This window comes from Cynocephalus volans, chromosome 9 (genome assembly GCF_027409185.1).
Source record: "Cynocephalus volans isolate mCynVol1 chromosome 9, mCynVol1.pri, whole genome shotgun sequence".
In the NCBI taxonomy this organism is placed as follows: domain Eukaryota; kingdom Metazoa; phylum Chordata; class Mammalia; order Dermoptera; family Cynocephalidae; genus Cynocephalus; species Cynocephalus volans.
Window position 1 is genome coordinate 122,110,503 of NC_084468.1, and position 22,629 is coordinate 122,133,131.

A 22,629-nucleotide genomic window follows, 5' to 3' on the forward strand; every position below is an offset into this window, starting at 1 on the left:
TTAAGCACATTATTGGTCATTATACCACATGTTGATATCTAAATAGCATGAAATTTTGAACATTTCCCAAGTCTAGAGCACTTTTCTGGGTCTCTTACCTGACATGAAGCATTCTAGCACATAATATTTTACTTTCAAATTTCATAGCTTTGTAAACATTACCCTAAAAGCCAGCCCTAGAGAAATTCAGATTCCTTTTCTTTACTTTGTGGTCTACCACCCTGCATCCTTGACTTTGTTTTCCAACCTAAAGGGACTTCTGCAGTCCCTTTAAAGCGCTCATCGTTTTCTCCTGAGATTGCACAATGTAATATCAAGGCAAACTCTATCTTTGAAAAAGCATATATAGGTAATTGGATCATGAAAATGGGAAAAATATGAGTGCATTCTGGGAAGAGCTAAACACATAGTGACAAAGACCTTTCTACTTTATTTCATAGTTTCAGAAAATTTTCACAAAATAAAAAAGTCATATTTTCAATATACTCTTCTGTTATTATTTCTTATATGGTAAAAATAACATTTTACATAGGTACACAGGAGCACAGGTCTATAGGTACAAATTCTCTACAATCTAAAACCAAATGGCTGGAATAAGTAGTTCATCAGCCCTTAAGGTACTTAAAGTATCTCACAACCTAAAACAAAGATGAGGAAACCTGTCTTGCTCCATCTTTATAAAAACCCCATCTAAATTCACAAGTAGGCAAGTTGATGTTCCAGGTTAGTTATCTGCAATGTTAAGGACTATGTTAAGTAGAAACATTTGAAAAGCTGAGAAAACATAGCAATAAAAGTGATCTAAAAAGTTAGCAACCAAGGATTTTTTTTTTTAATGACTAGAAAGTAATTTTAATGACTAAAGTATTTTTAATGACTAAAAAATAGAGTTTGTAGTTATACCAGGAAAGCAAGCAACAATCAGTACTTCTATCTGGAATATGGTGTGTTTGTTATAAGCCTAGGGCAACCGAAAGTACGGGAAGAAAATGCAAAAAACAAAAACAAAAAATCACACACACACTAAGAAATATTTCTAGGCTTCTCATGTCAAAAACACCAGTTCTTTCTTAACAGTTGTTTTAGAAACTGGTCTTTTCCAACAATGTTAAAACAAGAAAGAAAATATTTATTTTAAAAAGAACACAATTTCAAATATTTGCCATAGCTCCAGAGAATAAAGAAAAGGAAAGGGCTTGGGACAAGTTGGGGCGTAGGAAAGAGAAAGCTTCTTATATTAGCCCAAGCATTTGCATCCTGTGGGAAATCCACCTTTATGGTCTCCTAGTCTCCAGCCACAAGTCCTTAGTATTCTCTTTGGTTTACATCTCCTCAAGGCCTCTAGAGAACGTTCACAAGATCTATTGTTCAGCTTTTCCATGATTGTGCATAAAAGCCACTGCAATGCTGGCAATGCATTCCAATACCCAGCTATGTGAATTATTTTAAAAAGAAGCTTATTCTTTAGATTAGATTTGACACAATGGTACAAAATAATCCCAGCAGGTGCTTTAGAAAGACTAAATCCATTGAGGATAGGATCTGAAAGGGAGAAAAAAAGGACACTCCAAAACTATTTTTCTATCACACCATTTTTCAAAAAATCTTATCAAATAATATTTAGCTTTGGATCAGGACATGGGACTGAAATTGGTTGAGTTTCCCAAAAGCCACAAGCAGGATTGGCAGGTATATTTCTCTGAACACAGACATTTGCAATAATATTAACATTGTACTGACGCAACTCTGTGACCTGCAGGGGTTAATGATTTCTTTTCTCCTAATCATGTTTCTGTGAAGGAGTTTTCGTCATTCTAGAAAGGTTCTACACTCCTCAAAGCCAAAAGCCTACTCTGTTTAGACTCCCCAAGGTCTGATGCTGTTTTTTTCCCAACTGCTAACAGAGCAAGGTCTCCAGGACAACAATGCTCTTGCTGCTTTCACTTCCACACTAACAGGCTGGGCAGTAAGCTCGGATGACAATAGCTGCTTTGCTTCTGTCTCACTCATTTGCAATGCCCCCACCTTTATTTTATTTTATTTCATTTGCCAAACTTTGTCATAACAGCAGCACAGGAATGGTGGCTCATATATCCCATTTACAATTCCACAACTCAGTCTTGCAATTATATCATGAAAGATAGAGGTCGGAAGGGCAGGGGTCACATTTGGAAAGTGCATACTGTCCCTCTCTTTGGGAATTCGTTTAGCCTCCATTTTGTTCTATTTACATACAGATAATAACTTTTCCTTTGGAACTCTAAACCAAAAGACTATTTTTTCTAAACACAGCTTCCTTTTTCTAAGACTGATGGCCATAGATTAACAAGAAGATATTTCTACTTCTTCACAAAGCAGCATTCAGGTAACACAACAGCCCGTTATAGAAACACAGTCATTTATCTGTCCCCTACATAAGCCACTTGTATCAGATAACATTCCGTTTAAAATCCTGGACTTATTTTTCAATATTGTGATTGAACCCTCAAGAATATAAGGAAATCAACAGTTTCTTGGTCTTTAAAATAGGGAGGAGACATAAGGATTTAAATGGGTAAAAGTATAGAAAGATTCACATAAACCCTTTTATCCCGTAAACAGACACATTTTGGATTCAGCATCAGTAAAATTAAATATTAATAAGATAATTTTTTTTCATAATGAAAAGAGTCTATATACATGGAGAAATCTACTGGCCCTCAAAAACCTACAGAAGTGGAGAAAATTTGCTCTCCATACAGCAGGTGACCTGAATATTCAGTTCTGGGTCGTGGAGGAGTGAGTAGGGTGGAAGAATATTTTTTGATTCCGTGGGAACAGATGCAGGGTTCTCACAGGCAAAAGAAACTTCATTCAACAGAATTAATCAAATCTCCCTTGTGACTGTCTCCACATTCCACATTCCTGGTTGCATATTGCCAGGCTCCCAACACTTGGCCATGGCTGAAAGCTTTTGCCACCTCCCCACTTTGCTCTGGCATCTCAGGCGAGCCTCCCAGTGGCTTGGCTGAAGCCCCAGGGCACAGAGCTCTGATCAGGCTGAATAGCCATGGAACAGTTGATTTTGCTTCTGACTCTGTGATCACACTCAGTTCTTTTCTTTGCCTAGCACCACACTGTGCTTTGAACAAAAGTAAGAAGACTTCAAAAACACTGAGTGATTCAAAACTAATGCTTACACACAATGGCTATAAAAATATTCTGGGAATATACAAATATTGTACACTTCTCAGAGCTACACTCCAACAACCTTCAAACATACTTTGTTTCAAAAGCCATGTTAAAATTTTAAGGTTCTGTATTCTCTTAATTCTCCTCTAATGCTATATTTTCATGACAGGATAAATGCTCCATTTATTTTGAAATATATCTTTATATTCCATGCGTTCCCTGGAAGGTATGATCCTAAAAACTAAAGAAACAAAAGGAAATTACATTTGTGTTAGAAATGGATTTATACAAGTTTTCAGCCAGTATAGTTTCCTTATATTATTTTTATGGTCACAGAACAGTCTCACACTAAAGCTGTGTAATTATTAGCTCTATAAATAATTTTAAAGAAATATAATCATGATTTACTCTAAAACAATAAAATTTAATCTTACTACAATGATTTTGATTTGATGTTTAAATAATAATTTTGTACCTAGTGGCCTTTCTTGCAAGAGTCACTTCAACTAAAATCTTACCGGGTCAATAAAATTTATGTGGGAAAAAGTCCCACTCTTATCTGTGATTATTGTTATACAAGTATCTGAACAAAGCAAGGCATAAATACAAAGTTCTAATGCCTTTACCAGAATGAGAGGTATCACAGAAAGACGCACTGACATTGCTGCATATTTTTGTTTTCAGATGTTGGGGAATTTTTAAGGAATTTGTAAAGTCCTTTAAAATGTATAAGATTTTCTAGTGTAGCTGATTTCATTATTCTGGTTTCTCCTTCCCTGCCTTTAGAGTACCATTTCACCACCTGGGAACATTTATTTCCATATCTGAATGATTTCTCTTTCTCCTGGGTTGGTGAGGAAAAAAATCAATTAATCACTATTTGTAAATAACCTTGGAGCTTTAGTTGAAAGACCTTTTAACAAGCAAAGTACTATTCTTTGATATCTTATGGCATTATTATGTCCTTACTGATACATACTTATAAATGATTTGTGCTGGTTCTTAACACTGAGTATTTGTTTTTCATGACATAAGGCTAAGTGTATAGTCACCTTGACTGAAAACCTCAGTTACATTTGCATTTAGTCATATGTACAGTAATTGGCCTAGTGTAGGGGCCACCCAAATTTTCCATTTTAAGTAAAGCATGTCTTACTGGATTACAGCTACTCACATTTGCCTAGCACCTTGCTTGGCACTTAATCAAAGCACTTGAAGGAGTTAATGAACCTTACAAACCACCATATCTGGAGATATCAACTTACCAGCCAGCATATGCATACATCCCATAATAAAAAGCCAGGGGCAACCCCATAATATTTGCATCTTTTCCTGAAAATGAGTCTTTAAAGTACTGTGTTTGCCCTGCAATAGAATAGAAAGATATTAGGATTTTTTCAAAGAATTGGTTATTATTCACTCTTTAACCATAAACAAGGGGTGAGAAGCTGATGAACATTAATGTTTTAGGTCTAGATTTCTTAACTCCCTGCTCATTACCAACTTTATCTATTAATATGTACATTACCTATTCTAGAGCAGGAGCCCCAGAGTATATTGATCACCACTAACACTATTTCACATTTCTCTTTTAATAAAACTATAGCAAAAAGGAAAATGGCATTTAAAAAAATAATCCCTTGTTTGAGCATGCCTCTTCTTTGACCATGAAAGAAGTTTAAAGAATCTTCTGCTACTATAGTAGGTAGGAGTGATATAGAATTCTTAAAAGTGAGAATAATGTATTGCTTAGCAAGAAATGCAAAGAAAAATCGAGGGTCAATCCTCAATGAGGACATGGCACAAAACCCCAGGACCACCTTCCAATATCATTTAACCTTCTGTTCTCCGTTTGTTCCCGATAGTTCATTAGACACGTACCTTCTAGAACAGGGGTTGGAAAACCCTCCAGACCAAATCTGCCATCCCAACCTGCAAACCTCTTTTGTAAATAAAGTTTCATTGAAGCACAGCCATGCCCTCTCATTTAAGTATTGTCCGTGGCTACAATAGCAGAGTTGAGTAATTGTGACAAAGACTATCTATGGTCCACAAAGTTGAAAATAGATACTATCTGATCCTTTAAAGAGAAAGTCCACTGACCCTGTGACTCTGTCTTAGTGAATGGCATAATAAACATTTTTTAAAAAAAATTATACCAAAGTCTATAATAAATAGGTTACAAAAATATTTGCATCAATGTGTGGATTGAATGCTTTTATTCATCACATTTTTCTCTATTTTGTTAATTACAATGAACCTCTTTCTTGTATATAGTTTTAAAAGTTTGAAATTCAGATTTTCTTTAGTCAGCCAATATTCAAACGTAAGCAGGAAAAAGTCTCTGTTTCCCAAAGTAAATAGCAAATGAAATTACTCAAATGGGAAATGTGACTTTGTTTCAAAATCAGTCTTTACCTAAAAACAAAAGAGGGACAGGAGGTGGATGATGTATATGAGTCACTCTTCTCTTCAAAGTCAAATCTGAGTCGTTGCCTGCATTGCCCAGGCACAATGTATAAATTGATATAATATATGTGAGAATGGAGACCAAAAATGAAGAATGTCGAGTTGTATACTAAATGATTTTTTCCTCAAAGTAATCAATTCCCAAACATAGCTCATTTTTAAATAAATATGAATTCAGAAATGCCTTTTTTACTAAAATGTTTCTGTGTCCTTATAGAAGAAAAAAATAAATCCTAGAATTAATATAAAAACATCTGTTGAATATTCTTTTATCTTGATCTGTGGTATCCTAAGCACACAGGGACAATATCCCTAAAAGTGCAGCACCAAATAATCAATGAGAGAAACCAAACTCTGTAAAGACTGGGTCACAAGCATGGATCTTCAAAAGTGCCTTTTTGAGAGCATTACAAGAGAGGTGTTTTGTTTCTAAACTTTAGGAATATATTGGCTGCATAACAGAGGTCTCAGGAAGATGAAAGTCATAATATTCAAAAGAAAGTTCAACAAATCTTCACAAGTGAATACATAACACAAAACTATTTTCAGGATATGATTAGAGTAGAAACAAATGCACAATCTGTATTAGTAAGTTCTTTCTCTTCCTGGAGTTTCAGATTAATGTGAAAAAATATGTTATCATGTTAAAGATAAGGAAAACTACAATTTTATAATAATAGAGAAATATACACCTGTTATGAACGTTCCCCAAAATATTTTTTTTTTAATTTTTTTTTTTTTGGCAGCTGGCTGGTACAGGGATAGAACACCAGACCTTGGTGTTATCAGCACCACACTCTAACCAACTGAGCTAACTGGCCAGCCCTAAAATTTCTTTAAATGTGATAATATTCTCAAGGAATTTCTCTATTGGGTGAGATCTATTAAAGAAGCCTGGTCACAGTAAGCATTGATATCATAAGTATTAATCATAGTATCACTCAATTGTAACTGCCCGTAAGGATCCAAGAGATGTATTATGACCTCTGGTCTCAAGAATTTTCAATACGACAACATCTGGGCAACCAAACCAAAACTTACACACATATACAGGTGGTAAAAATTGACTGCAGTCTATAATGCTACCTATATTGTCTTACATTACACCAAAAAGAAGCAGAAAGAAAATAAATCTTAGTTTCAAGGGATAGTATATCATCTTTCGGGATCTAAACTAGAACTAAAGAAGAGCTTGTAACCCAGATTTTCTGCAGTTTCCAAATACTGAAAGAAACTCCTTACAGAAGACTAAAGTGTTAGCCCAGAGAAAGAAAACACTAACAAAACAGATTGTTTTGCCTTCATTGTTAATGAATAAGATAGAATATGAGCAGCCTAGCTTTGCGGAGGCCAAGGTAAATTAGAAGAGCAAATTCATGTCTTCTCTGCAGTGCGAGCTCTAGTGTTCAAAAGTTATCTGAGGTTGCTGGATTTGATGAAAGCATTTCACCAGCAGAGCTCTAAGATCTCCCATTAGGCATATTAAATGGACAACAGCAGCTCCCTTTCTCCAGCTACAGAGTGACTGATCTTTCAATGTTTGTTATTGTTTAATGCCCCCACCAACAGCGATGATTTTGCTGAACTTTGGCTTTTTTTTTTTTTTTTTTTGCCTTGTATAATGCTTTTCCTGAAATGTCATTAAATTTCTCTATAAATTCCCTTTCTTGGGACAGTCAATATCAATGTAAATATTAATTACTTAACATGCCCAAGGTATACGTCACTCCTTTACAATTGTTTTCTCACTTTCCTATTTATTTCCTACTATAATGCCCATTGCTAATTAAATAACTCATGTGGACCTTTCTCTTCCAACAATTTCCACTGAGTCCAAGCAATGGCCTGTGCCTTCCTCTCTAAAACAAAAAAACTCTAAATAACATCACCTCTCAACTTTTTTTCTTATTAAATAGTAAACTCTATAAGGCAAATAACCCTATAAGGCAAATAACCCTAGAAAATGTTACATTTCTTCAGAAATCCAAATTTCACATTAAAAATAATGTAACAAAAATTAAGTTCTTACAACTATTTTTATTCTCATATAATATTTGCTTTTTAGGAATGCTGTTCCCATATCTAACTTCTCTTCTGAGGATATCACTCTCAAGGTAAAAGGAATAACAATCAGAAAGTAAAAGAATGATTGATCATCTTTCATTATTCTCCAGATATCTTTTTCTCTCTAACCTTTATTACTATTTTTGAACAATTTTCACTTCAAACAGTTTATACTTAGATAATTCACTGATGCCTTATTTTGTTGCTTGGCCCAGTCTTAATCCTCTTGCTGACATTCAACGGTAAATACCAATGCACCTCCAATGTAGCAGCCTTTCAAATCAATTAGATGACAGTATAGAATTAAAGCTCCACAAGCAGACACTAATTAAGGATTCTGCTAGTACAAGCAAAAGTTAGTGTTAGAAGAGACCATAAGAAGATACGTATTTTAAAAAGCATTTACTTTTCAGTCCATACCTTTAATTAGCTGCATAACTCCAGGGACTATAATTATCAGAATTGCTGTGAGCTTGCAAAAGGTTAGGAAAATCTGGATCCGGGCACTCCAGCTGACACTCATGCTATTTAGGACCATCACTACAGCTGCAAACAAATGGAAGTAGTTACAAAAGGCAAATCCTCACTCACATGAAGACTTCTTAGGTTCTTGATACTCAAAGTGCCATCTATGAACCAGCAGTGCTGGTATGACCTATGAGTGTTTTAGAAATGCTGAATCTCAGACTGCCCCAGACCAAATGAATACAAACCTGCATTACAACATCATCTCCAGATGATATTTATGCACATTAAAGTTTGAGAAACTTGGATAAAACCTCTGGACAGGAAGAATTTCTCCCTTGTTCTTTGTATGTGTAAGTAAGAATGAATATATATTGTAGTGCTCTAACAATCATATAAAAATATCTCCTAACCAAATCCTGAAATCACCACAGCATGTGATAAGATTGCTGAATTTGACTGCTTAGCTTGGTGTGACAACTATTTCCTATGTCCATGATGGCACACCATCTAATGTAAATCACATTCAAGAAGGGACAAGAAATGGAGAAGTTGGCTGGGATCTCATCTTTACTCTCAGGACTACCTTTAGCCAGCACTTTTCTTTTTGGTTTTCCTCTCCACTTCCCAAATAGCACATCAAGAGGTCACTTTCAACCTTTTCTAGAAGTATAGGCTTCCAAGATATGTTTTGGTACTCAAAAAAAAAAATGTCATAAGTGATGAGCCTAAAAGAGTTTCCAAACAAGGATGCACACTGGCCTCAAAGCAAGCAAAATTTCTCATTCTTATTAATGCAGTCTACAGTTTCCCAAGAAGCAATCATTATTCACCCTTCCCACTTTGTGGACCATGAAAACCTGGAGGACAAAACAAGGGTTATTTATCTCTGTGTTGCTAGTATCCAGCTCCACGCCTGGCCCGGATAGATAATTAACACATTTTTGTTGAATGAATGAACAAACTGGATCCTCAGTTAAAAAATCTAAGGCACAAAGATGAATAGTGATGCTCTAAGACCTTCCTCCTCTACTCTGCTGGATTGACTACGGTTATAGTGAATTTCAACTTTATACTCTTAACAAAACCTTACTCTTAGTGTTAATGAAACAAAACAAAAAAAGTGACTTCATTCCTGACATTTCCAGTTACTACCTATAAGCTTTATTTTTATTACAGTGCATTCCCCCTAAACAAATATCAAAAATGTATAAAGATATTTCTGAAGGGATAAAAAAAAACAAAACCAAGATTCTTGTAATTCAAGTTGCAATTAGAAGTTTTCCATATGTACAATAATAAGAGTTATCTTCATAGCTTCCATTACCTGATACCATCACTAGCACATTTCAGAATTTAAAAATCAGTGCAAATTTTCTCAATACATAATAATGGCAACAGTTTTAAACAACTCAGACTCGTAATGAAAGGTTAATTAAGGTATATCCTTTTAATGGTTTATATGCAGTCATTTAAAGTCATGATGCAGTTAAATATTTATTACCTAAAAGGCTGTTCATGATATATTACTGACCAATTTAGCAAGTTACAGAGAGATGGATGATTAGATAGATAGATAGATAGATAGATAGACAGACAGATAGATAGATAGACAGACAGATAGATAGATACACAAAGACAGAGATAAAGGAAAAGATCTGAAAGAGTATTTACCAAAACATTAACAGCAGGTATTTATAGATTATAGAATACCACATAATTTTCAATTTTTGTATTCATTTTTCTTTTGTGTTTATTTTTCTATTTTAATAAATTATATCATAAGCATGTAGCATTTTGGTAACTATATTTAACAATATTGAATTGTATACTTGAAATTTGTTTAAATGGTCCCACCACAAAACAAAACCAAAAAGATGGATAACTAGGTGAGGTCATAGATGCGTTAACTAACTCGATTTTGGTAATCATTTTACAAACTATTTGTATATCAAATCATCACGTACTACACCTTTAAGTCATACAATTTTATTTGTCAGATGTAATTGTAAAAGCTGGAAAATTTTTTTTAAAAAATAAATAAAGCAATAAAGGAAATTTTATTTTTGAAAAAAATGGAAAGATGGGAAAAATAAGGGATAGGAAGATTCCATAGAAAGTGAAATAGGAGGTTACTAATGAGAAATATTTCAAAGCAGTAATGATGAGAATTATCAGAAAGGCTGAAGCCTTCAATAATCTTCAGGGGAGGTTAAGGGGGGGATATTTCATCTACTTTTGAAGCTGAAAACATGAAGGAATAGACAGATCCATTGTCAATGGCAAAGTACATTATTTTATCAGAGGAATGACAAAAAATGAATTTATCTCTCTCCAATATTAAGCAGTTACAGACTGAAAATAATTTAGTGCAACTCTGCTCCCTTCTTCATCATCCAGTGATTCCTTTCCTTTTTCTATGCAAATGACTGTGTGATAAATGAGTCCTCATATGAAAATGACTTTTTTAATTAAGGAGGTTCGACATTGGCATAAAGTGGAAAAATTGGTCTTATTTTCCCACCAGCAACAAAAGAGCACTGTTTTCTTTTAAATAGAGACCCTGAAATCCCAAACACTATCTCTGAAAGCTGTCCACAATAGAAAACAGCTGTTGTATAGAGAGGAAGGAACAAAAGAAGGAAGACAAATGAATAAAGAGAGAAAGGAAAAGAAAAAGGAAAGTAGGGAGGGAGCGAGGGAGGGAGGGAGAAAGGGAAAAGTGTTCTCATTTCTGGAACATCTAACAATCTGTGTATTTGAAAGGAGGAAAGAGGGTTTGTTACTTTCATAAAAAGTGTAAGTACCTAATTCCTGTTGAAACAGAAAAAAATGAATATTTGAGATTTTCTCTTAAATTTTGTAAAGATTTCTTAGACAAATGAAATACAAAATCAAGCCAATGTTATGAACTGATAATCTCACCTTGCTTTTCTCTCAGACAGCTAAAACAAAATTTCTGGCTAAGACTGATTTTTCTCAAAGGTTTCTCAAAACCCTGCTTTATCTGAGCATCCAGACATTGAATTCATTATTTGGTACACCAAATTCCAGCTGAGATGTACCTCTATGACCCTGAAGGTACAGCTTAACAAGTAGCAAGGCAGCCGACCCAGAGAGAGGCTCAGTGAAGGTCCTCAAATGGCTATAACTGCTGTTTCATCATGTGTCTTCACAGCAAAATTTGTCTGCATATATTGCTTATCCAACAATATAGAAAAGGGATTTGGGATTCACTAAATGCAAGAGCTTTCCGAGTTTCTGAAACAAATAATATCTCCTTTTTTATATATATCCTTTATCCTCATTGTAATAATCAAAACTATCTGAGCCAGCATTCTGGTTCGAGTTTTACTTCCTTTGAGTAGTAATTGCTAAATTCACACATGAGGAAATAGTTAAATCTGTTGGGGCTTTTTCTTTTTTTTTTTTTTTTTTCCTTTTTTTTTTTTTGGCTTGTCTTAAATTTTACCAAAATGAAAATACAGGGACATGTAATCTATATTTACTTATTTATGATGTAGTTCCCTAAGAACTGAAATGCAGCAATGAAAGCTTTATCTATAAATCCTGGAGATAAGAAATACATATTTGAAGGATGCTGTATTTGAAGAGGATGTTTAGGTGGATGTTAACGACTGATGCTGTGATTTAAAGACTGGCAAGTATTTCTTTCTGCACCCCCTGTAACTCAAGTCTGTCTTTGGTTTTGAAGAGTATGATTACAGAATCTGGATATATTGAGTTTTCTCCCAGGTTCAGGTTCTTCCTGCCTTCTGACTTCTGACTGCTTCATGCTAAACTGATAAAATATATGGATGCTGTGTAGGTATGCAACATGGTGAGATAAAATGGGTTATCCACTGCTGTAATAGCTGCCTGGGTTCTGGGTTCTCTTTATCTCTTTGTTGGCATTTATTTCCTACATGCATTAATGTCAGAGGGGATGAGTAAGAATAAAAACCTTTAAAAAGCAAAGAGAGTGTATACATTTAGGATCTCACTATTGAGAATAAAAATGGTAAGCATTAAATAAATGTAAACTATTATTTTATGACAGACATTATGCAAAGACTTTACATGGATAATGTTATTTGATCCTCATATCTCTGTGACATGGTTGCTATTATTGGCATTATTTTTCAGACGAACAGCTGAGACTAGAGATATTTTTCATTTTTCTATATTCATATAGGTAGTAAGTGTGAAGATATGATTGGAACCCAGGTAGCCTGACTCTCAATCCCACACTTCTATCATTAGCTCATAGGTAACGATGAGGAAATATCTGAAAAGACTGCATAATCTCACTGGCATACCTAGTTCTTTCAAGTGCAATATGGTTCTTCCTCTCTGTAGAGGTTCATGTCCATTTTAGCTGGGATTTTGGGACACTTTGATTCCGCATTTTTTTGTCATCCTCCTAAAGTATGTGGTTTTTGTTCCGCAGTACTTGGATATTTTAATGCTATACATATCTACCAAAGAATTGGTTATCTTGGTAATTTAGTTATGATAGAAAAAGAGTAGATATAACCAGACTTCAGAAGATTTAAACAGAGATAGTCCATGTGCTGTATTTGAAATGCTAACACAGAACTAGTCCTAGATTTTCTTTCACATAATTTAATGATGCTATGAAAGTACAGTTTTTAAAAAGAAAATATAGTAACACATTGTAATACAAATATAGTAATACCTTTGTAGAACTGGCTATTTTTTTTTCACAGCGTAGTCACAAATGTTATTGTGTTTGTTCCTCCCAATTACTCCCACAGGGTCTGAGAAGGACAGGGCTCTTAATTCATCTCTATAAAATAAACTAGCAAGGAAATTGAGACCTAACAATTGAAGCTGTTAGGGATGGATCTGGGACTAGATCTCACATTTTAAGGAAAGTATTTTTATTATAATATTCTGCCATTCAAGTGTATACTTATATAGGGTCTAGTTTCAGAAGCTCAGAACAACAGACTAGATATTTTAAACAGACTAGATATGCTTCAACGCTTATTGAAGCTACCAGAGCAGTGAAAATTCATAGATTTCCATAGAAAGTGAAGAGAAATTTCAGTACTGGGCTACAGGAGAGCAGCCAAACGTGAATATGGAAGATTTTTCCAGTTAAACTTCCAGTTAAGCACGTGCCTGATATGTTTACCAGAATGGACAGGATTCTGGATAAATGAAAGCTTTTCATCTTTATTAATTTGACAGAAATGAAGTAGAGTACCTTTTAAAATGGGAATAAATTAGGATTTAGTTATCTCTCCACCCTCATTCCATTATCATTTCTCAAATGATTGGTTAATATTTCACAAAATTTGAAAGTCTCTTTTTCTGAGACAGAACAAGACTCTTCAGTTACGCTCTTTTTCTATATGCTTAACTAGAGATATCAAACTACCACAAACTGTTTCCTTCCCCAAGAAACAGAGGGAAGTAATTCATGCAATTAAACTCTATTTTCTACATCTCAGTAACCTTCTGCCCCTAACAGGCAGAAAATTACCTACACTCATTTTGAAGAATGCAGGATGTGAGAGATTTGCCCCCAGGTAGATTTCTCTTTCTCTATCTCCATCTCCACCCCTGTGGCTCCATTAAAGCTAAATTCTCTTTAAGACAGTTTGACTTTCCTAATTAGGCCACTGATTTACATTACCTACTACTGAGTCATAAGAATATCCAGTTTTCTCTTTTAGTGCTTCTGATTATGAGAATATATTTCCTCCTTGTAGTCTCAAGTTTGCAAACAGAACATCAAAATTTATAACTAGTAGTAAACATAAAAGGAAATGTCTAGGTTCACCCAAGACTTACGCTGGTTCTTTGTTAACCATTTCATCACCAATCAGATATTTTGTAAACCCCAACATACTTAAGTTATCCTTTCCCATAATTGCTTTAAAGTTTTAGCTTGAACAATATTCATTTAATTCTCTAAAATGCAAAGTTTTCCTTTCAAAAGTTTTAGAATTGGGATAAATAAGAAAAGAGTCATCTAAATTTACAAAAATAAAAAATGTTATCATTATCCATCTAATTAGTGTGCAAAACATGTGGATTTGTCAATGTTTACATAGAATCTACTTAAAGTCTTCTGGCTATAGCTTTTAACTAATAACTTGTTAATTTACAGAGCTCTCAAAAATGCTACTCCTCCCTTTCTCTTTTTTTAATATAGTAATTGTGATATGATTCTGCCTCGGTCATCAAGGAACAAGAATATGATGGATTTAAGGAATTCTTAGACCTCTTCTCATAACTTCAGTCAGTCAACAAATATTTATTGATCACAAACAACATACTAGGAACTGTGTGAGGGGCTGGAAATACAATAGTGAGCAGGTCCCTAGTCTCATGCATATTCAGACAATGTTTTCCCATAAAGTATAAATAGCTACCATTTGTATTGTGTTCTTAAACTGCAGGCATTAACCAAATTATCTTACATATATTGTCTCATTTAATATAATTTAATCCTCACAACACCCTATAACACTAGCATGATTTACAGATAATAATACTGAGATGCAGATAGGTTAAGTGATTTGCCCCCAAGTCTCATATCTGTAGTGTGTATAAGGACAAGATGAATCGAGTATACTATTACCTCTCCAAAACTCAGAAGGGCCTTCTTTGAATATTTTTTTTGTCTTTTCAGGGATATCACAGAAGAAGAATTGTGCATATATGTTTAGTGGATAAAGTAGGAAATATAGGATGAACCTATTTAAGTTCAGAAATATATGTACCTAGCAGTAGAGATATTTTATCTGTAATTTCTAGTACTCTCCTGCAACTAACCATTCACCTACCTATTGTCAAATGTGCATTAATCTCTTCACTATTGAAACACCTTAGACATATATAACTAAAAATTCTTTAATGAGTATGCGAGTCAGTTATTCCTGTGTAGCTTTCTATTTCTGAGTGGTTAAAATTTAATCAAATATGATCATCTTGATTCTTGAAACAGCAATTTAATCAGCATCTAGAATTGTTATTCTTCCCCATAATATTCAATGATTTGGTATCTGAAATCTTATAGGAAGTTAGAATCATATTTGGCATCATATTAGTTATCTAATTGTGAGCACGTTCCTCTTTTTTATTTCTCCTTTTTTTTCAATTTTGAATACTTATGTCCATTGATAAAAATGAACAATTTTCTAATTTAGAGACCATAAAGAAATCTCCTAATTGAGAAATGCTACTAGTAATCAAATATTGAAAAAAAACTATTATCACAACCTTCAAAGGGCACCTAAAACCATAGCACTGAGAATTACAGCTGCTAACACTATAAAACATGAATACAACATGCACACTCAACACATACATAACTCCACAATAATACATTAGTTATAATTCAACATGTCACCAGATCATGGAGGTGAGATAATTTCCAACTCAAAAAATTCATATAATAATTAAGTTTTCTCCTTTAAAATCTCTTTTTATGTACAATCCACTTAATATTTTACTAACAAGGTGGTTTTTGTTTGGCTGTTTTAAAAGACCAGCCTTGTATCTATTGATCCAATGCAAAACTGGCATAAAATGTATCAAAGACCATTTCAATCCCATATTCTTTTCTTCATTTTCCAACACAAAATTGGAACTGTAAGCAAAAAAAAATCCACAATGTTGGGAGCAGTCCCACCATGCAAAAAGTCTAAAGGAACTTTGTCTCCAGTCACTTTTGTGGGGTTTTTTTTTCTTTTTCATATTTGTATCCATAATACTCACTTATGCCCACAGCTGTAATGAGCTTGATGGCAAGTTCAGGAATTTCACATTGAATAAAAAATGGCTCCAGAATGTAGCGTCCAAATGCCAGGGATATCACAGCAGTTGCTGCAGGGCTGAAAAAATATATATATGTATTTAGGTTAATCACAGGAAAAAAATAAGTAGCATTTTTCACTAAACTTTTTCTACCTGGAGGTATTGCTATTTAGCATATGGAACCTGTTAAATACTAAAGTCTATCATTTTCAGTACTTCCTATTTGATTACGTTGCCATAGATATTCCAAATGAAATATTGCCCGTAACACTGATGTCTAGTTTTTAAACTTCACATATTTTTGTAAGTAAGGCTGGGTACTATCAGCTTTGCCCCTGCTCTCCAGTATTTGACTATTTTTTCCTGAAAAGCCTGGTTTATTACATGAGATCCTGACAGAGCAGTCTCCTTTCCCTATGAGTCAATAATCAAGCTCAAGCCACAGTATGAATTCGTTAATGGTGCATATCTAATGGGTTGGGGCATGGTCAAGAGAATGAACACAAAAGTCAATCTAAAAAATTAGTATTAATAACCATTCTTTGCAAATGCATGTCTAAATACTTCACATTGTTTTATTCTTATCTTTCCTGTATAGGAAAAACCTCAAAACCAAGTGATTGTTCTCAATTCCATAGAAATATTTACATGCAAAGCAAAAACTGAAGAATAAAAGTACTCTTGTAATTTTACACAATTAAAAAAAAATACATGACACAAGAAAATGAAGTAAGTTCAGGTATATAGCAACACAGGTAATAAATCATTCTACTCTAATTCTTCAAATATTTCTATGAGAAAATTATGCATACCTTATTTTAAGTATATGTACATATGAGTGAATATTCTTTCTATACACAAGCTAATCCATGGAATTATCTAATTTCTCATGTCAACTTCCCTTTTAGCTTTTCTTCCTTCTCGTGGGTACCCAACCCCCATTCCTGATCCCTAGATTATCAGAAAAACAAATATGTGTTCCCAACCTTGGCCTGCTGATACTGGACAGCACCATAAATTTCTTGATTTTCTTCTCCTCCTAGAGACACTCTCCTCTTTCCCCCAAATAAGAAATTTTAAATATTTTTCCTGTTCTCCATTATTTATAAAAATTCATATGCAAATTAAAATCTGATCATGTCATTTTAGTGCTTTCAAAACATGCTCAGGATATGTAAAAATCCTTCATGCAGCATTCAAAGCTCCATCTGGTCTAAGTTCTCCATCTTTAGCTGCCATTCCCCCACCAGAAGGATCCAAATCTCCTCTGCCTGAAGCCTCTTCAACTTGTTGACTACTTCTGTACTTCAGATCTTGGTTCACTCTTTCTTTGCCCAGGGAAGCTCCTCTGACCCTCTGGCTGAATCAGATCTCCCAGAATGCACTCTTATTGAATGAGCCCCATGGTTTTCCTTCCACAGTGCTTATCACAGTAGCAATTTTATATTCACTTATGTGATTTCTTGATTGATAACTAATTCCCCCCACACAACTCTGAACTCCATGAGTATAAGATTGTGTCCATCTTAATCATGATTTTTATCTCCAGTGTTTGGTATGGTATCTATCATATATTGACCCAACACACATTGAACATATAGTGACTGAGTGAATTCAATTCAGTAACCCTGCTGTGTAGTGATGGGTGATATTTCTTTCCTTGAAATATGTGTTTTACAAATTATTTCTGATAATGTTGACTTAATGTGAAAATATAGCTATAAATAGAAATATTTAGGCACCATGGGTATTGGTAATGAAGAGAAATGTTAAAGTACTTAGGTATCTTGTTCCTCCTCAAGTCATTTGTTACTAAGTCTATTTAAAAAATTAGTAACATGAGTCCATTCTGTTGAAGAGATATGTGAACACATTAAAAAACTTCTAGAATATATATGGGTAACTTCCTTGGTCAACACACATATACATACACAAACACCACCAATACCCTGAAGCAATTCTCTGAAAATTAAAGCAACATTTGATTCTCAGCTACTTGGGAGCAGGAACTGTGGCTCATTTCACTTTAGATCTCTTTGTCTTGCCATCTACTATTCAGTAACAGTTTGTGGAATAAATGAATGAATGAACACTATATCTGTGCTACTGCAAATGAAATGATCATGCTTATCATAATGCCGAGCAATGAGCCAAAGTTACACAACTGATACGTGGCTGAAGACAGATTCACATCCAACTACATCAGGCTCCAAAGCTCACCAGCCTGACAGCCGGCACTCTAAAGTAGTGCACTCATGTGAAAGCTGAGAATGTTGTTTTCAAGATATTGTATCCTTAAATATTCACCCTTTTATTCAAAAATAATTTAATGTCTACAACACTCAGGGCACTGACGTAAGTAGTATAAGGGTTACAAAAGTGTAAGACCTGGTCTTATGTGCTTCAAATGTTTGCAGTTTTAACAGGGAAACAGAACTCAGACACCTAAAATATAAAGTAGCAATATAAGGTATCATGTTCAATGTCAAATGAGAAGTGGAGACTGCATTTTTCAGAATTATGCAATGAAAGAAATTCTACGAACTAGAATAAACAGGAAGTTAACTGTGGGAAAGATGGGATTTAAGTTGATCTCTGACAAGTATATAAGATTCAGATAATCAAAAAGGAGCAGAAGGTATATCCCAGGTAGGAGGATTTTAGAAAAGGAATGAAATACTTCCTTATCATTATTTCACTATAACAAGTTTGAAATAATGCAGAATTGTTTAAAATGAGAACAGACTTGACACTTAAGTATATAATACTTTGAAGCTCTTTGTTAAAAAAAGAGACTCCTAACACCATAAAAATCATGATTAGTGTTAAGTGATATTTATTAGTTCTGTATTTGCCGCTTAACTGCAAATGACAGAATAAAAGCTCATGTGAACTCTCAGCTATGTACGTCTGATAAATTGACAGTAAGAGCAAGTTTCCCCAGTTATTTCTATTAAACTCTCTATCCAGAAAGTGCAAGTCACACGTTATGGAAGCAGTTGGCCTTAAGGAATTGTGAGACTTTGAACTGCTAATAAGACATCATAAGTTTCCCACAAAGTGGAAAGAAATTTGCTATTCAGAGTGACTGGGCACTATTTGGTTTAATTTTAAACCAAGACAATCAAGCAGGGAAACACATTTTTATAACAATAAAATCAAAAGATTTTCGCAACTGTAGTTCCTGATTTGTTTAATACAAGGAAGTGAGTCACTTATGTCATGTAAACTTGATTTTTTGTGAACTCGAAGACCTGGTGACACACTAAGTTGTTAGGCACAGAAGTTCTTAGTCATAAAGACTCAGCAAAGTACTTAATGATATAATCTATTATACGAGAAAACGCCAATTCCTAGGATAATATTTAATTTTATCTGGTCAGTCAAGAGGTATAATTTGTCAAGATGGAGTTTGATGTTTCATATCTTTTCCAGTAAGCATCTTTTCTAGAAATGTCAAAGGAAATAACCAAAGATTAAAGAAAGGCAGCTACATTAGAAGTTTGGCATTGTTGGTGAACCACTGCCAGTGACAAACTCCATAAAAAATGTTAATCCAGAAAGGTATTTTATCACAGATTTTATATCCTGAGGCAGACATGTTCACAACACAGTCACAATGACATGCATATTTCTAGGCAGTTAAAGAACAGTCAAGGTGATTCAGAAGAATTATGTAATGAATAGGTTTATTTTTCCTTGTTTTCTATCTATACCCTTACCGTATTATGAGCAGTTCCACCCAGACTCGTACAAAAGCTGGTAATGGGCCAAAGGCTTCCAGAATATATGTATAATGACCACCAGATTTCTTTATACTTGTTCCCAGTTCAGCATAGGACAAGGCTCCTGTGAAATATTTATAACAAAAAGGTACACATTTATTTAATATATTCTACACACTGAGTGGTAGACTTGATACAACAATGTATTGCATGACATGTAACTACCTCTTCTGGTCTGAATAGCATCCTTATTTCACGGTAAATAACTATCATCTAATTGCTAAGCCCCACCAAGTTCCTCTTCTAACTTCCTCACATTTGAGATCTAGTTCATTCTATTTGAACAACGTAATTTTACTTGAAATGATAAAGACGAATTCCTAAAACAATATATGTTTCAGAGTGTTGAGTTGAAAACCTGGGAACAGGGGAAAAAGAGAATATAGATGCCAATAATACTGACCTATTTTAGAAGAACACAACCTCACACCAAGACAAGGAATTATCCCAAATTGACCTCATTATACTGAGAGCCCTTTTAATACATGATGTTTCTGTGGCAAATCAAAATAAACAAGACATATCTGCTCTTAAGTATGAACTCTATGCCTTGCAAGACTTCATTTAGTTTGTATGATATAGTTTGCCAACAAATAAATTCTGACTCAGATATTCTGTTTATAGAAAAGATTATCATGGATGTTGAAGTGTACACAGTGGGTAGTTGAAAGAGCATACTTTTTAAAAAGAGATGCTACTATAAACCAATATTTTTAATATATAGCAATAAAGTTACATAGAATTGGGCAAGTCATATAACCTTCCAAAATCTAGTTTCATCCACTGTAAAGTGGAGAGTTCAGTTTTTATGTCATAAGAGTTGCGTGTTCTCACTTATTTGTGGGAGCTAAAAATAAATAAATAAATACACAAATAACCTGGGGGGCAGGAGAGAAAAAGACACAACAATTACAATTCCTTGAAGTTGATACAACAAGCAAACAGAAAGGAGATTGTTGCGAGGGAGAGGGAAGAGGGCGGAGGGAGGGAGGTTTTGGTAATGGGCCACAATAATCAACCACATTGTATATTGACAAAATAAAATAAAATTTTTTAAAAAAAGAATATCATACATTTCTCAAGCCTTATTTTACATCACTCAGCAAAGTGCGCCATTTTCTCTTCACGTAGATGTTTTAAGTTTATTTCTACGTAGTTCCTATTGTAGCTGCTTTTGTGAATGGGATCATTTTACATTTATTTAATAACTAGTGATTGGTGGTATGTAGGAAAGCTACAGATTTGTGTGTTAACTTTATATCTGGTTCCCTTATTAAATTCTTACTAATTCTAATCATCTTCACCGATTATGTTATGTAAAGATGTTTTTGCTGGGTTCTTCTAAATGTGATATATCATGTCTACCCTACAGCGGGGTTAGCAGTCCTAGAACAATCTCAACTGATAGTGGTGATCATAGGGTCTCCTTGTCTTTTCATCACTTTAATGAGAATGACTCTTGTGTTTCACATTAAGCTTCTGGGAGTTGTTGGCTTGAAATAGATTTCTTTTCTTACAGTAAGAAATTATCCTCTATTTATAGTTAAGTGGGACTTCCATTTTATGAGAAATAGATATTAGATTTTATTAAACACTTTTCCCTTTCTGTTATTAAACTTCCTTTTATTTCTGGGATAGTTTCAGTCAGTGCACATTACTTTTAACCCCACAGACACATTTGACTTTCCAGTATTTTATTTATGATTTTTACATAAATTTTCATAAGACTGATCTAAATTTGTGCGTGTGTGTGCACACAGGCACAAGCACACTATCTTGGTAGGTTTTAATATCAGGGATGCACTTGCTTTATAGTAGTATTATATGAATAGCATTACGTACTCTTTACACTGTAAACCAGTTTATGGAGGCTGGTTATTCATTTCTTGGAAATTTTAGAGCTGACACCCTTAAAACTGTAGAGATCAGGAGCCATTTTTATACACTACCTTGATAATTTTTTCATGTATTCCTGTTTATTGGTTACTCAAGTTTTAATTTTTTCTTGGGGCTTCCCAAAACTTGATCATTTCATTAAAATTTTCATATGTATTAACAGAAAAATAAAAAGAGAGAGAGAGAGAGAGAGTTGCGTGTATAATGATATAATGGTACCAAGGACAGTACTGGGCCTGACACATGGCAAGCACTGAATGAAATATAGCTGAATATTAATTTGAGCAATTAGTTATTGAGAAAATGAAAATATATCTTGATATTATGTAAAAAGTTCTATCTGTTCTGCTGTGTGTTCAAATGTAACACACAATTTTTGCCCAAGCTACTTCAGAGACTAAAATTGTGGAAAGTGATTGCTAATCAGTAATGCTTCAGATAGAACTGTTCAACATGAATATAATTTGGATATTCAATAAAATCTTAGTACCGCCTTTTTGATTTCTGAATCTAGCACTATATCAGAGTTACCTGGGAAGAATTTTAATTCAAAAACAATCAAGCAAAGAAGAGACTCTAAAACCATATGCCAGACCCACTCTCCAATCAAAAAAGTCCAGACTCTCCAAAAGGGGGAACCAAGAATCTCTATTACTTTAAAATTCCTATGGATAATTCTAAAGTAACTAGTGTTCAGACTGATATTTGTGTAGCACTGATATATTTTGTCTGTTTATAACTAATTGTAACTAGTTGCAATTCACCCTCCGTGGAGAAACAGTCACCATGCTGGTAGGCTGTCAAGAAAAGCATCTAATATAAAATATTATTGGAAGGAGTCTTAAGTAATCTCAGAATTTATTGCCAGAGAATCAATACCCAGATACCTAGACCTGTGTATGCTTTGCTGAAACTCCAGGATGGTTGCCCCAGGTTTAAATTGAGTTCTGGGGGAATGAGATTTTCATGTAAAGGTCTCAAGCTC

At 34.2% G+C, this 22,629-nt stretch overlaps 1 protein-coding gene across 1 annotated transcript in view; it reads right to left on the bottom strand.

Annotated features, from left to right (window-relative positions):
• The window catches only part of SLC7A11 (solute carrier family 7 member 11), a 63,490-nt gene that overhangs the window by 38,460 nt on the left and 2,401 nt on the right, over positions 1 to 22,629 (bottom strand). Inside the window, exons 2-5 of the mRNA XM_063107481.1 lie at positions 19,686 to 19,812; positions 15,925 to 16,040; positions 8,125 to 8,250; positions 4,437 to 4,536 (exon numbers count right to left, since the gene is read on the bottom strand). Coding sequence (XP_062963551.1) covers positions 4,437 to 4,536; positions 8,125 to 8,250; positions 15,925 to 16,040; positions 19,686 to 19,812 — 469 coding nt within the window. The remainder of the gene's footprint in view (positions 1 to 4,436; positions 4,537 to 8,124; positions 8,251 to 15,924; positions 16,041 to 19,685; positions 19,813 to 22,629) is intronic.